The sequence below is a fragment of the Haliotis rufescens genome, unplaced genomic scaffold, assembly GCF_023055435.1.
Source record: "Haliotis rufescens isolate VD_foot unplaced genomic scaffold, xgHalRufe1.0.p SCAF_24, whole genome shotgun sequence".
Taxonomy (NCBI): Eukaryota; Metazoa; Mollusca; class Gastropoda; order Lepetellida; family Haliotidae; genus Haliotis; species Haliotis rufescens.
In genome coordinates, this window is record NW_025963935.1 from 715043 (window position 1) to 728734 (window position 13692).

Below are 13692 nucleotides of genomic sequence, written 5' to 3' on the forward strand. Positions count from 1 at the left end.
ATTCCAGACGACTCTTTGATAAATATTTTGGCATAGCTTGAAAACTGAACAAAAGAAAACCCTGATGTCTGATGGACGGCCGAGATTGTATAGCCGTATTTTCCAGTGGCCGTGTGGAAAGTCTCTTCCATTCAAGGGCGGTCGGGTAGCCTAGTGGTTAAAGCGTTCGCTCGTCACGCCGAAGACCGGGGTTCGATTCCAGAAATGGGTACAATGTGTGAAGCCCATTTCTGGTGTCCCCCGCCGTGATATTGCTAGAATATTGCCAAAAGGGGGCGTAAAACCATACTCACTCACTCACTCACTCTTCCATTCAAATGTTTATCCCATTGAAGCGAGAAATAGACGACCATTTGTTTTGAATGCCCAGTCTTAACCTTTTTGAGGTTGCATGATCAAAAACACATTAAAGCTTTCACTTTCATGATGACCGCCGCCTCTGTGGTCTAGTGGTAGAGTGTCTGCCCGGAGAACGGAAGGCCCGGAGATTGATCCCCGGCCGCGTTATACCAAAAGACGTTAGAAAATGGTACTTTCGTGATCTTGTGGTCTGATTGATCAGATGAAAAGTCGTTCTGACATGACCTGTAATGGGATGTCTTGAGATGTTTGTGTCTTGGTAGCGATCGGTGAGAAACGATTTTAACGAGACTGGTAAACAATGCTTATTTCCCTAGTTATTGGATCTGCGTACTGTTATTTCGCACTCTCAGCTCACTGGGGAGTATACATCCCAAGCTGCCTTATTGACAATGTTCTGCATCTCATCCTACCGGGTACCCATTTACTGCTTGGTGAACAGAGGTGCTGTTTGATTCAGTCTGTCAAACATCAAACACTGACCTCCGACTTTTATTTATTTAACAGCACATCATGGAGGCCATTCATAGGTTTGAAGAAATCAGTAGCACCTCAACCGTGAAATTCCCCGCCAGTTACTATGGGCTTGGCAAGGCTTATGTCACATTAAACAGGTAAGTTAGTTTTACACATAAACGGAGAGGCCAACCATTGGGATTTGGCAAAATAGTTACGATTCTGAGCTAAAAATTATGCTTGTGCGCTTGTTCTCCCCCTATTTACTATTTTTGGCATATTTTTCACAAATTATTTCCACGCATAAAATATCACGGAGACTAAATTGTTAATACACCAGTGACATGATGCATTCTACAGCAAGACTTAGCCGACCAATGGATTTTTTGTTTTTTTGTTTGTTGTTTAACGCCGCACTCAGCAATATTCCAGCTATATGACAGCAGTCTGTAAATAATCGAGTCTGGACCAGACAATCCAGTGATTGACATCATGAGCATCGATCCGTGCAATTGGGATCGATGACATGTATCAACCATGTCAGCGAGCCTGACCACCCGATGCCGTTAGTCGCCTTAGCCGACCAATGAGAGCAGTGCTGTCAATTCACATAATTCGTCCTCAGAAGCCCATGCTTGTTGTAAGAGGCGACTAACAGGATCAGGTGGTCATTGGTGGATCGATGCTCATGATAACAATCACTGGATTGTCTGGTCCAGACTCAATTGTTTACAGACTGCCGTCATATACCTGAAATATTGTTGAGCGTGGCGTTAAACAGTATACAAACAAACAAAGTGTAAACATATTTAGTACTCTATGACACAAGGTCTCTGATTGGTTGTTATGTAAAACGCAGAACTCAAAGCGCCACTTTGTTATTCAATTGATTTGTGTCACATAAATTTGATGAACTTGTTGAGCTTTGATCACATGTTTCACTTATGTCTAGTCTACAAATTATGCTTTTTTTAAACCCCACTGATTACTCCAAAACTACATCAGTTATGTTAATGGGGCGGTCGGGTAGCCTAGTGGTTAAAGCATTCGCTCGTCACGCCGAAGACCTGGGTTCGATTCAAGACATGGGTACAATGTGTGAAGCCCATTTCTGGTGTCCCCCGCCGTGATATTGCTTGAATATTGCTGAGTGCGGCGTGAAACAAGAAACAAACAAACAAACGAAACTTTGCATGTCACCCTTATTTATATCCTTGTGGTGGCCTAGCTGTCCTTGGTGCTACTGTTTGCTGTGCACAGTTGCCTCCCTTAGCGTGTCAGGAACCTATGATTCTGGTTTTGAATCCCAGTTCACAATTTTATGTTCCTTGGTTTGTCAGCTTGTGATAAATGTCTAAGACCTGCGTTACTTAGACCTTGCTCCCACATCCAGCTGACACGATGTGATATAACTGAAATACGGTTCAAGGTGGTGTTAAGCGCAACACCCTCACTAACTCAACAGACCCGTGAAGATTCCAGGGTAGAATAGGTCTTCAGCAACCCATGCTTGCCGTAAAAGGCGACTATGCTTGTCCTAAAAGGCGACTAACGGGATCGGGTGGTCAGGCTCGCTGACTTGGTTGAAGCATGTCATCGATCCCAATTGCACGGATCGATGCTCATGATATAAATCACTGGATTGTCTGGTCCAGACTGGATTATTTACAGACCGCCGTCATATAGCTGGAATATTGCTGAGTGCGGCAAACCAAACCAAAACTAACTCAACAACAATACGTGAGGCTGGAGCCTTGATATGTATCTTTAGGGGAAACTAATCTTGAGTAAATTGTGAGGTGTTTTGTTTAGGCTCTTTCTTCAATTCGAACATGTCTCCTTGGTAACCATGGTAACTGTTGTCATAGGTATACAGAGGCAACCGTCAATCTCAACAGTGGATTATCGGCAGTGAAGAACGGAGTCCGGTGTGATGCCTTTTGTTGGCCGGGGACAGACAAAGTCATCCCAGAATCCAAGAAAGATAAGCTAGAGGTAAGTCTTCATCATTTTCCAGACCGCCTCCGTGGTCTTGTGGTAGAGCGTTCGCCCGGAGAGCGGAAGGTCCAGGGTTCGATCCCGGGCCGCGTCATACAAAAAGGCGTTAAAAGATTGTACTTGTTGTTACCCTGTCTGGCGCTCGGCATTAAGGGGCTAAAACAAGGACTGGTCGGCTCGGAGTCAGTATACTGTCTGAGTGGGGTATTCATGTTAAACTGCGGCATGGTATCTCTGTGAGCTGGCACTATAAATCGGCATCAGTCCGGACTAGTACAAGCAGCCACACAAACACACACACGTACATGCACGTCGCTATATAAGTGCAATAATCTTGGACGCGACGTTAAACCCAATTTCACCTCACCTCATCATTTTCCATCCACTACTAAAATATACAATATTTAAGGGAACTGTTGTGATTTCAGCTGTAAGTATGACATGTCACTGAACACGGAGCGCAAACTCTATCAGACATCACAAACTGTGCATGCATAGCATGCTGCCTACAACCCCAATGAACATCACGACCACATACTTCATTAATCGGGTACAACGAAGGAAAACGACAAGACAACGAAAATAAGCTGGCCAATCACAGAATGAAGTTGCCAGACACTTTGGACGCAACGTATGTTGTGTGAATCGACACATGTGACGTCATAGATCCATGACTCAAGATGCAGCATTTGTCTCGTCCAGGATTAGCCTGTAAAGTTTGGAAATCACATGCAGCATATTGTGATAAGAATAAGGACACTGTGGTAACACTTGACTGATTGTTAGTTTTGTCATTAAGTGGTACACATTGTGTTAGTTTTGTCATTAAGTGGTACACATTGTGTTAGTTTTGTCATTAAGTGGTACACATTGTGTTAGTTTTGTCATTAAGTGGTACACATTGTGTTAGTTTTGGCATTAAGTGGTACACATTGTGTGAGTTTTGGCATTAAGTGGTACACGTTGTGTTAGTTTTGGCATTAAGTGGTACACGTTGTGTGAGTTTTGGCATTAAGTGGTACACATTGTGTTAGTTTTGGCATTAAGTGGTACACGTTGTGTTAGTTTTGGCATTAAGTGGTACACATTGTGTTAGTTTTGTCATTAAGTGGTACACATTGTGTTAGTTTTGGCATTAAGTGGTACACATTGTGTTAGTTTTGTCATTAAGTGGTACACATTGTGTGAGTTTTGGCATTAAGTGGTACACATTGTGTGAGTTTTGGCATTAAGTGGTACACATTGTGTTAGTTTTGTCATAAAGTGGTACACATTGTGTTAGTTTTGTCATTAAGTGGTACACATTGTGTGAGTTTTGTCATTAAGTGGTACACGTTGTGTTAGTTTTGTCATTAAGTGGTACACATTGTGTTAGTTTTGGCATTAAGTGGTACACATTGTGTTAGTTTTGGCATTAAGTGGTACACATTGTGTGAGTTTTGTCATTAAGTGGTACACGTTGTGTTAGTTTTGTCATTAAGTGGTACACATTGTGTTAGTTTTGGCATTAAGTGGTACACATTGTGTGAGTTTTGTCATTAAGTGGTCCACATTGTGTGAGTTTTGGCATTAAGTGGTACACGTTGTGTTAGTTTTGGCATTAAGTGGTACACATTGTGTGAGTTTTGGCATTAAAGGGGAAGTGTACACGCAAAAATCACTTTCTTTCTTTTTCTAAACAAAACGCAATTTTAGAATTAATTAGTATCTGTGTTTGAAAATATACACTCATTTTTTTCACAGTGAAAGTAGGAAGCTCACAATAGTGTGAAAATGATATGCCGTTATGAGGCCTTCGTTTTTCGAGCTAAACAGGCCTGAGTTATCCCCCTTAGATTATGACATAATTGGTGCCAATTCAACTGGGTCCCTGTCTATTCTCAACGCAAAAGATATCAAGTACCAGTTTGCGGTAAAACAACATGGCCTACGACACACTCCGGCGCAGTGGTGACTCAGCATAACACTATGCTGGCTGGCATCTGAGACGCTAGAATCACACACCTAGACCTACACCACGTGAAGCGGCTCTAACAAAGCATGATGACGTCATAATGTTTATCAATTGGCACCAATGACGTCATATTGCAAGGGGCATAAGCCATGGTGTTTTTGTTGTGGAAATAGAACACTTGGTAAATGTGAAAAATATAAATCGTTTAAATGCGAAAAATATGTTAATTAATTGTGATATTTTTATATTTTTGTCTATGACACTTCTAGGTTAACACTTTTAATGTGGAAAAAGTACAAGAAAAATAGGTTAATTTCCGTGTGAACTTGCCCTTTAAGTGGTACACATTGTGTTAGTTTTGTCATTAAGTGGTACACGTTGTGTGAGTTTTGGCATACACATTGTGTTAGTTTTGGCATTAAGTGGTACACATTGGAAACATCTCTTCCTAACCTACACACTTCTCTATATGTTTCTATGGTTGGCAATTCTTTTGGTGGTGAGTATATTTTAAAACTACAGTATCCTGGGACCACAAAAATGCCATTCATAACATTTAATAATTTTTATATCAAGATTCCGTCCGTCCGAAAACTTTGTCCGCACGATTTCTCTTAAACTGTTCAGTGGATTCATCTCAAACTTAGTACATATAATCTGTGTCATATGGAGGGGTGCAGTCAAAAGAAAAAAAAATGTTTTTATTAATTTTCCATTTTTTAATGAATTTTTCAAACCCTAACGTCCGTCCGAAAATTTTGTCCGTGCGATTTCTCTTAAACTATCCAGTGGATTCATCTCAAACTTAGTACATATAATCTGTGTCATATGGAGGGGTGCAGTCAAAAGAAAAAAATTGTTTTTATTAATTTTCCATTTTTTTATTAATTTTTCAAACCCTAACCAGGGTTTCCCCTGACGCAGAATTCTTGCGTATATGACTCTAAAGTAAGGAAAAATACGTCCAGAAATAAATGACTGCGTCATGACTGACGCAATTTCAAAATATCTATGTTGTTGTTTACCAGCTTTGGAATGAAAATATTACAACTACTCACCTGAACTTAATTTATAAACATTTTCTGAAGACAATATATGCAAACATCTTAAAATTTACGTCTAGTTTTTAATTAATCGTCGTTTTTAGAAGTAACATAACTTCGCATAACACCACTGCCATGGGCTAATTTGCATAGCCTGTCACATGACCAGACTTTTCTCTCGTTTTAAAACAAACGCTAAAATCAGAACAGCCGGGGGCTTTACATATTGTTTTGCATAATGATATAGATATGCTACTAAAACTGTGCGACTGTGAGGTACATGACAAAATATATATAAGTGAACGTAACTCTCACACTCCGTGTGGCTTCGATGACAGCATGTGATGTAAACAAAGGAAAACTCCGCAAATGGACAAGGTTTTTCACGTTTCGGCATATTTTCTCACTAAAAGTTAACCATGACATGTTTATCTAGATGTGTAGACTCGTAAAAAATGAAACAGAAGAAAATATTATCATTGTTGCGGTGAATAATGTGATTTGGCGCGGTCACAGTATGTGGTAAAGCGGAACCTATGGAACGGGGTAAACGGAAGTTGTAAGTATTGGAGGGACACATGTTTTTGCCGAAATTTAGGTAAACATTATTGAACAAAATTTTAAATAAAATTAATAAAATAGATGACAAACATCAGGTCAGATATACAGAGAACACATTTTTATTACCAGATAGTGTAACAACAGGATTAACTTGCGTAATTCAATTCGGATTTGTTATGCTATTTCCGATGACAGATCATGACAGCCTGAAATGAGACTGAAGAAAAGTCTGTGCGTATTATACACGAGAGATATTTTTTTCAGGATTTAATTTCCCATAATTAGGGGTGCGTATTATACCAGAATAAATATGGTATATACAAAATGTAAAGCTTTGGGCGTGTTTGTTGTTGCTAATAAACTGTATTCAACCAGAAAATATTACGAGTGTTCACAATTCTTCAGTTCAACTTCACTGTTGATAGATAATACAAGATAACTAGATAAAACATGTAAATGAGTTAGTGGTATTAAATTATAATCTGACATGAAATGTATTTTAATATCCATCCATGATTAAAAATTATGTCTGACAGTTGAGACTGATGTTATTTATTCATCCTGTATTACTGTCACTGTAAATTGTTTCATGAGCTTGAGAAGTAATTAAAGATTGTGAAAAAATAAAACCAACAAACTTTGTTTTTCATTCATATATAGGGGCGGTCGGGTAGCCTAGTGGTTAAAGCGTTCGCTCGTCACGCCGAAGACCCGGGTTCGATTCCCGACATGGGTGCATTGTGTGAAGCCCATTTCTGGTGTCCCCCGCCGTGATATTGCTGGAATATTGCTAAAAGCGGCGTAAAACCATACTCACTCACTCACTCATTCATATATCCTTTATTTCTCTGTAGTACAATCAGCTTAGAACATTAATTAGCACTTGTTAACTTAAACTCAAGACATATAATATTTAAAAGATACTTAACTTTAAGTGTAACATTAACAGTGAACACTTTAAATTTCATTAATCATACAATAAAACATTTGACTCTCAAAAAATATTTTTGACTCCCAAAAATTCATAGGCTGAGTCAAGGTGACTCTTAGATATTGGAGTCTAGGGGGAACCCTGCCTAACCCTATCCTAGCTATTTAATTTGTAACTACTGACACACTAGGTGGGTCGGGGGTATTAGTGAGCCACGCTCATGGTTATCTCCCAAAACCCCTACATCCCATTTCCCCTACAATTAGTTAAAACAACACGCGGCATTTACCTGTCAGGCATTATGAACTTACCTAAAGGAGAGATTAAGGTCTGGAGTAGAGGTAGTAGAAATGAAAGGGGTAGAGCTTTAGGGGATTAGGGGGCTTAAAGGAAAGTTAAAAAAAAAAAAATTAATGTAAGTGTAATGAAAGATGCCTGTATGATGAGAAGACAATTTTTAGAAATTACAAAAATAACAATAGGAAGAAACAATTATTACACTGAGAAACTGAGATGAGATGATTTACAGTTGAGATGAAACATGAACATTTTGTTATAATGTATTATGAATTTTGAAAAAATGAACATTTTATTATAATGTATTATGAATTTTGAAAAATGAACATTTTATTATAATGTATTATGAATTTTGAATAATATCGTAATCGTAATTAAATATTTATCTCAATCTATTCGAGTTTCTTGGGTTGTTCCATTGTATGAAATAGGTAACAGACTAGGGATTAGCAGTGCCATGGACCGTGAACTTTGTTGTCTTAAGCTGTAGGGGAAATGGGATGTAGGGGTTTTGGGAGGTTACCGGCGGGTCGGGGGTATTAGTGAGCCATGCTCACTTTTGCACTTGTTTATTACCTAGATACATGGCATAAAACGTTTGGATTCATTTTCTGCAAAGTCCCATTTTAAGACATAGAAATGTTTATGTAATGATTGTTTTTAGATTTTTTGTCAGATTATTTAAAAGGAGACATGTATGCTGAAATGTTTTAAAATAACGTTTAAATTACATTATGAACTAACAATAGGAAAATATGATATATACGGAAGTAAATTGATGTCGAACGTCTTTGTTTATGTCACTGCTCAGTTTTATACAAGCACCGACAAGGTCCCTTTTCAAGGGTATAAATATTGTTCCACTGTGTGTCTTGGTTACCATGGTAATTAAATAAGTAAAAGCCAAACCAGGAGACCATAACAAGATCCTTCCCTCATTGACCTGATTATGGCCTAGAGCAGCTGGAACTAGCCTTTTGTAACCTATGTTTAACCTTGTTGAATTTGAAACCAGGCCATACATTATCTTCCTTAGCGATGAGAAACAGCATCGTGGACACCTCATTAGTGAGGCATGGACACCTCATTAGTGAGGTGTCATCTGTCACACCACCTTCTCACCTGGTGATTAGGACACACCTGGCCATTGTAACCAGGTGGTAATAGCCTACAGCTGATGCTTCTGCTTGCTGAGGCCTTGGACACAATGTGGCCGGCCAGGTTCAGCATTACAGCTTTCTCTGACCACAGTCATATACCAATATTGTACACATTCATATACCATTATTGTACACATTCATATACCATTATTGTACACATTCATATACCATTATTGTACACATTCATATACCAATATTGTACACATTCATATACCATTATTGTACACATTCATATACCATTATTGTACACATTCATATACCATTATTGTACACATTCATATACCATTATTGTACACATTCATATACCATTATTGTACACATTCATATACCATTATTATTTTACACATTCATATACCATTATTTTACACGGATTATTTTACATGTTTATATACCGCTATTTTACACAATCATATGCTGCTATTTTACACGATCATATACCATTATTGTACAGAATCATATACCAATATTTTACACATTCATGTACAATTGTTTTACACATTCATATACCATTATTTTACACATTCATATACCAATATTTTACACATTCATATACCATTATTTTACACATTCATATACCATTATTTTACACATTCATATACCAATATTTTACACATTCATATACCATTATTTTACACATTCATATACCAATATTTTACACATTCATATACCATTATTTTACACATTCATATACCAATATTTTACACATTCATATACCATTATTCTACAGAATCATACACCAATATTTTACACATTCATATACCATTATTCTACAGAATCATACACCAATATTTTACACATTCATATACCAATATTTTACACATTCATATACCATTATTTTACACATTCATATACCAATATTTTACACATTCATATACCATTATTCTACAGAATCATACACCAATATTTTACACATTCATATACCATTATTCTACAGAATCATATACCAATATTTTACACATTCATATACCATTATTCTACAGAATCATATACCAATATTTTACACATTCATATACCATTATTCTACAGAATCATATACCAATATTTTACACATTCATATACCATTATTCTACAGAATCATATACCAATATTTTACACATTCATATACCATTATTCTACAGAATCATATACCAATATTTTACACATTCATATACCATTATTCTACAGAATCATATACCATTATTTTACACATTCATATACCATTAATGTTTGTTTAGAGATGTTGCCCTTCAGTCCTGCAAATGAGTAGTTGTGTGTTGAGTTTAGGAAGTAAGAGGGTAGCCGCTTAAACAGCAGGTCATGGTAACCTGAAAATTTCTTTACTTTCCAAAAATCAAGTTAAAGTTTGTGCTCATAATTGTTTAAAATAATTGTATATAATTGTGTAAAATATTGGTATATAATTGTGTAAAATATTGGTATATAATTGTGTAAAACATTAATGGTATATGATTCTGTACAATAATGGTATATGAATGTGTACAATATTGGTATACAGTAAACTACGGTTATAACGAACTCAAAGGGACCACTAATTTTAGTTCGTTATAACCGTAGTTCGTTATAAGCAGATATACAGCATATATACAACAAAAGACCGGGACTAAAAAATAAGTTCGTTATATCAGTCAGTTCGTTTTAAGCGTGTTCGTTATAACCGTAGTTTACTGTATGATTGTGTACAATAATGGTATATGAATGTATATAAATTATTGGTATATAATTCTGTAAAACAATAGTATATAATTGGATATATTGTTAAAAAAATAAAATAACATGAATTAGTGCAGGGCTTACTCATGTTGTGCTGGAAAGAGTGGAGATTCCTACATTGGGGAGAGCCCAGCAATGTTTGACGTGTCGACAGTAGTGTTACCAGTGCTCGTAATCCCTGGTACATTGAATTGATTTATCTCGCCTCTATTGCATGACGGTTGCATGTCTCCTGTGTCGTCTATCAGTGGATTCCTGTTTCTGCCGAGGATTACTTCTTGCTAAACCTCAGAGATTTCTTGCAGTACCTGTACCTCCTCATCCATGGTATGTTGGTAGGGTCTGACTGTTTTATTTTCTGCAGTGTGTGCGTTGAGTTTGAGTTTACGAGCCCGAACTGGGCTCTGGGCTTCATTTTGGGTCCTTTACTGTGTTATCATATGGACTTTTGTCAGCTGTACTTACAAGACCAAACAGAATTTTACTAGACTCGGGCTTTAGACTATTGGTTAACGTTTGGTTAGTGTTTAAGTTGGACCTGGGATATTTTGAAAAATAATTTGTCCTAGAAAAAAGGTAATTTTGCATCAGATTTCAAAAGAAAATTACAAAATTGGGTTAACCATTCAGAGTAAACAATTGTTATCTTCCGTTTTGAAAAATGGAGGCATATAGCGATCAGCATGTCAGTCCATTTATCCATCAGTCCTCCATCAATTTTCCATTTCTGGACCAGTACTCCTTAACTGTTCAAAATTTCTTGATGAAACTTGCTATACACATCAGTCAAGTCGTGAACTGGTGCCTTTTAATGATTTGGGATTTTAGTTTTTTTATCATAAAAAATGGCTTTCAAAATAGAAAGTTGGACTTCTGCTGAAAGTGAGGATAGTGCTTATTTCTGGAGAAGAACTCCAAACCTTTGAATATTTTTAGATGAGACTTGGTATACAGATCAGTCTCGTGGCAAACTGGTGCCTTTTGATGATTTGTGATTTATAATATTTATCCCTAAGTCCCTTGCCCCGTGCTTTTCAACTTGGTGCATTCTGCATGAAATGGGGACACATATTTTTCAGAAACTACAGAAGTACAGTTAACTACGGTTATAATGAACTCAAAGGGACCACTAATTTTAGTTTGTTATATCCCTCGTTCGTTATACAGATTTCGACCGTCGGACATCTTTTACAAAGTCATGTGATATCATGTTACTCGATAAATAACAACATTCACTCACTTGTAAACCAGTTTATGGAGAAACAGTTTATAGTAAACCTCTTCATGGAGAAACTGTTTACAGTGAACCAGTTTGGAGAGAAACAGTTATATGGTGAGCCAGTTTATGATGACTCACTTTATAGTGAACCAGTTTATGACGAATCACTTTATAGTGAACCAGTTTATGATGACGCACTTTATAGTGAACCAATTTATGATAAATCACTTTATAGTGAACCAATTTATGATGAATCACTTTATAGTGAACCAGTTTATGACGAATCACTTTATAGTGAACCAGTTTATGACGAATCACTTTATAGTGAACCAGTTTATGATGAATCACTTTATAGTGAACCATTTTGTGATGAACCAGTTTATGACGAATCACTTTGTAGTGAACCAATTTATGACGAATCATTTTATAGTGAACCAATTTATGATGACTCACTTTATAGTAAACCTGTTTGTGGTGAATCACTTTATGGTGAACCAGTTTATAGTTAACCATTTTGTGGTGAACCAGTTTCTCGTGAAACATTTTGTGGTGAACAAGTTTATCGAGAACCATTTTGTGGTGAACAAGTTTATCGTGAACCATTTTGTTGTGAACAAGTTTATCGTGAACCATTTTGTAGTGAACAAGTTTATCGTGAACCATTTTGGGAACAAGTTTATAGTGAACCATTTTGTGGTGAACAAGTTTATCGTGAACCATTTTGTGTTGAACAAGTTTATCGTGAACCATTTTGTGGTGAACAAGTTTCTCGTGAACCATTTTGTGGTGAACAAGTTTATCGTGAACCATTTTGTGGTGAACAAGTTTCTCGTGAACCATTTTGTGGTGAACAAGTTTATCGTGAACCATTTTGTGGTGAACAAGTTTATCATGAACCATTTTCTGGTGAACAAGTTTATGAGTGAACTACTGCTACTGAGACGGACACTTGATCCATGGATTCCTTACTTCAGACTAGGGCTGGCCGAGAATATTGATAATCGGAATTATCGTCAGTGGGAACAAAAATGAACTATTATCGATATAATATTTGTGTCTTTGATAATATCTTACATAAACTATTCTGACGAAATAAAGTTAAGATTTACCGAAACAGACTTGAGTAATGTTGCTTATGTCAATTGCTAAAAATTGGAAAGCGACTGTTTTTGTTATATCCTCAATGTCCACAAAGTAATCCCAGTGGAGTGAAATCTACATTTCTTCAGGACTTTTTTTGGCGTAATTACCTCAAAACAGGGTTAGAAACTAACAGTTTTTGTCCACTAGTCCCTACAATGATAACATATAGCAAAACCCTTAAAATGGGCCAATTTCTACTAGTCCTTAGGATACCTTTACTATTGGGCAGTTTGGTAAGGACTACAGGACTGGTGCCAATTTATAACGCTGCTATATGATCTGTGTCGATAGCCAGACCCACATCAGACAAGAACGTTTTTTGTTTGTCGTTCCATGGGTATGAAATGTCTCACAAATGATTCGTATATTTGTGAGTCACTCATCACTCGTCACTCAACCCCTGTCATCTTGTATTTCAGGCTCTACTTCGGGAGCTGCTCCAGACCTGTAAACGTCCGCCAACTCCAGACGCTGTGTGTCGCCATGGTAACTGTCAGGAGGACAGAGATGTTATATATTTCTCAGATCCAGACTTTAAGGTCAGAATATATTATTGTGGAATCTTTTACATGCAATGTACACTTGTAAGAACATTAAGTTTTATTGTTGACATATTCTAATTGTGGAGTATCTTCCTGAGTCAAGGGAGTTAACTGACTATAGAAGTCCAGTTACCACCCTTGGCAAACTAGGCTGGAATTATGGAGTTACATTTTGGCTGGACTAACGAGTCTATGCATAGTCCAATCAAAATCATGTAATACAATTGACGTCTGGTTTGTAAACTGCCTGTGCTCACCTGATTTGATGCTTTTTTATCACAATATAGATTTTGATTATCGATCAGATCGTCTTGACTG

At 37.0% G+C, this 13692-nt stretch overlaps 1 protein-coding gene across 5 annotated transcripts in view; it reads left to right on the forward strand.

Moving 5' to 3' along the window:
- The window catches only part of LOC124122918 (E3 ubiquitin-protein ligase TTC3-like), an 87947-nt gene that overhangs the window by 42702 nt on the left and 31553 nt on the right, over positions 1–13692 (forward strand). For all 5 annotated transcript variants that reach the window (XM_048401911.1, XM_048401912.1, XM_048401915.1 and 2 more), the window contains 3 exons: positions 868–974; positions 2685–2811; positions 13252–13371. In XM_048401911.1, coding sequence (XP_048257868.1) covers positions 868–974; positions 2685–2811; positions 13252–13371 — 354 coding nt within the window. The remainder of the gene's footprint in view (positions 1–867; positions 975–2684; positions 2812–13251; positions 13372–13692) is intronic.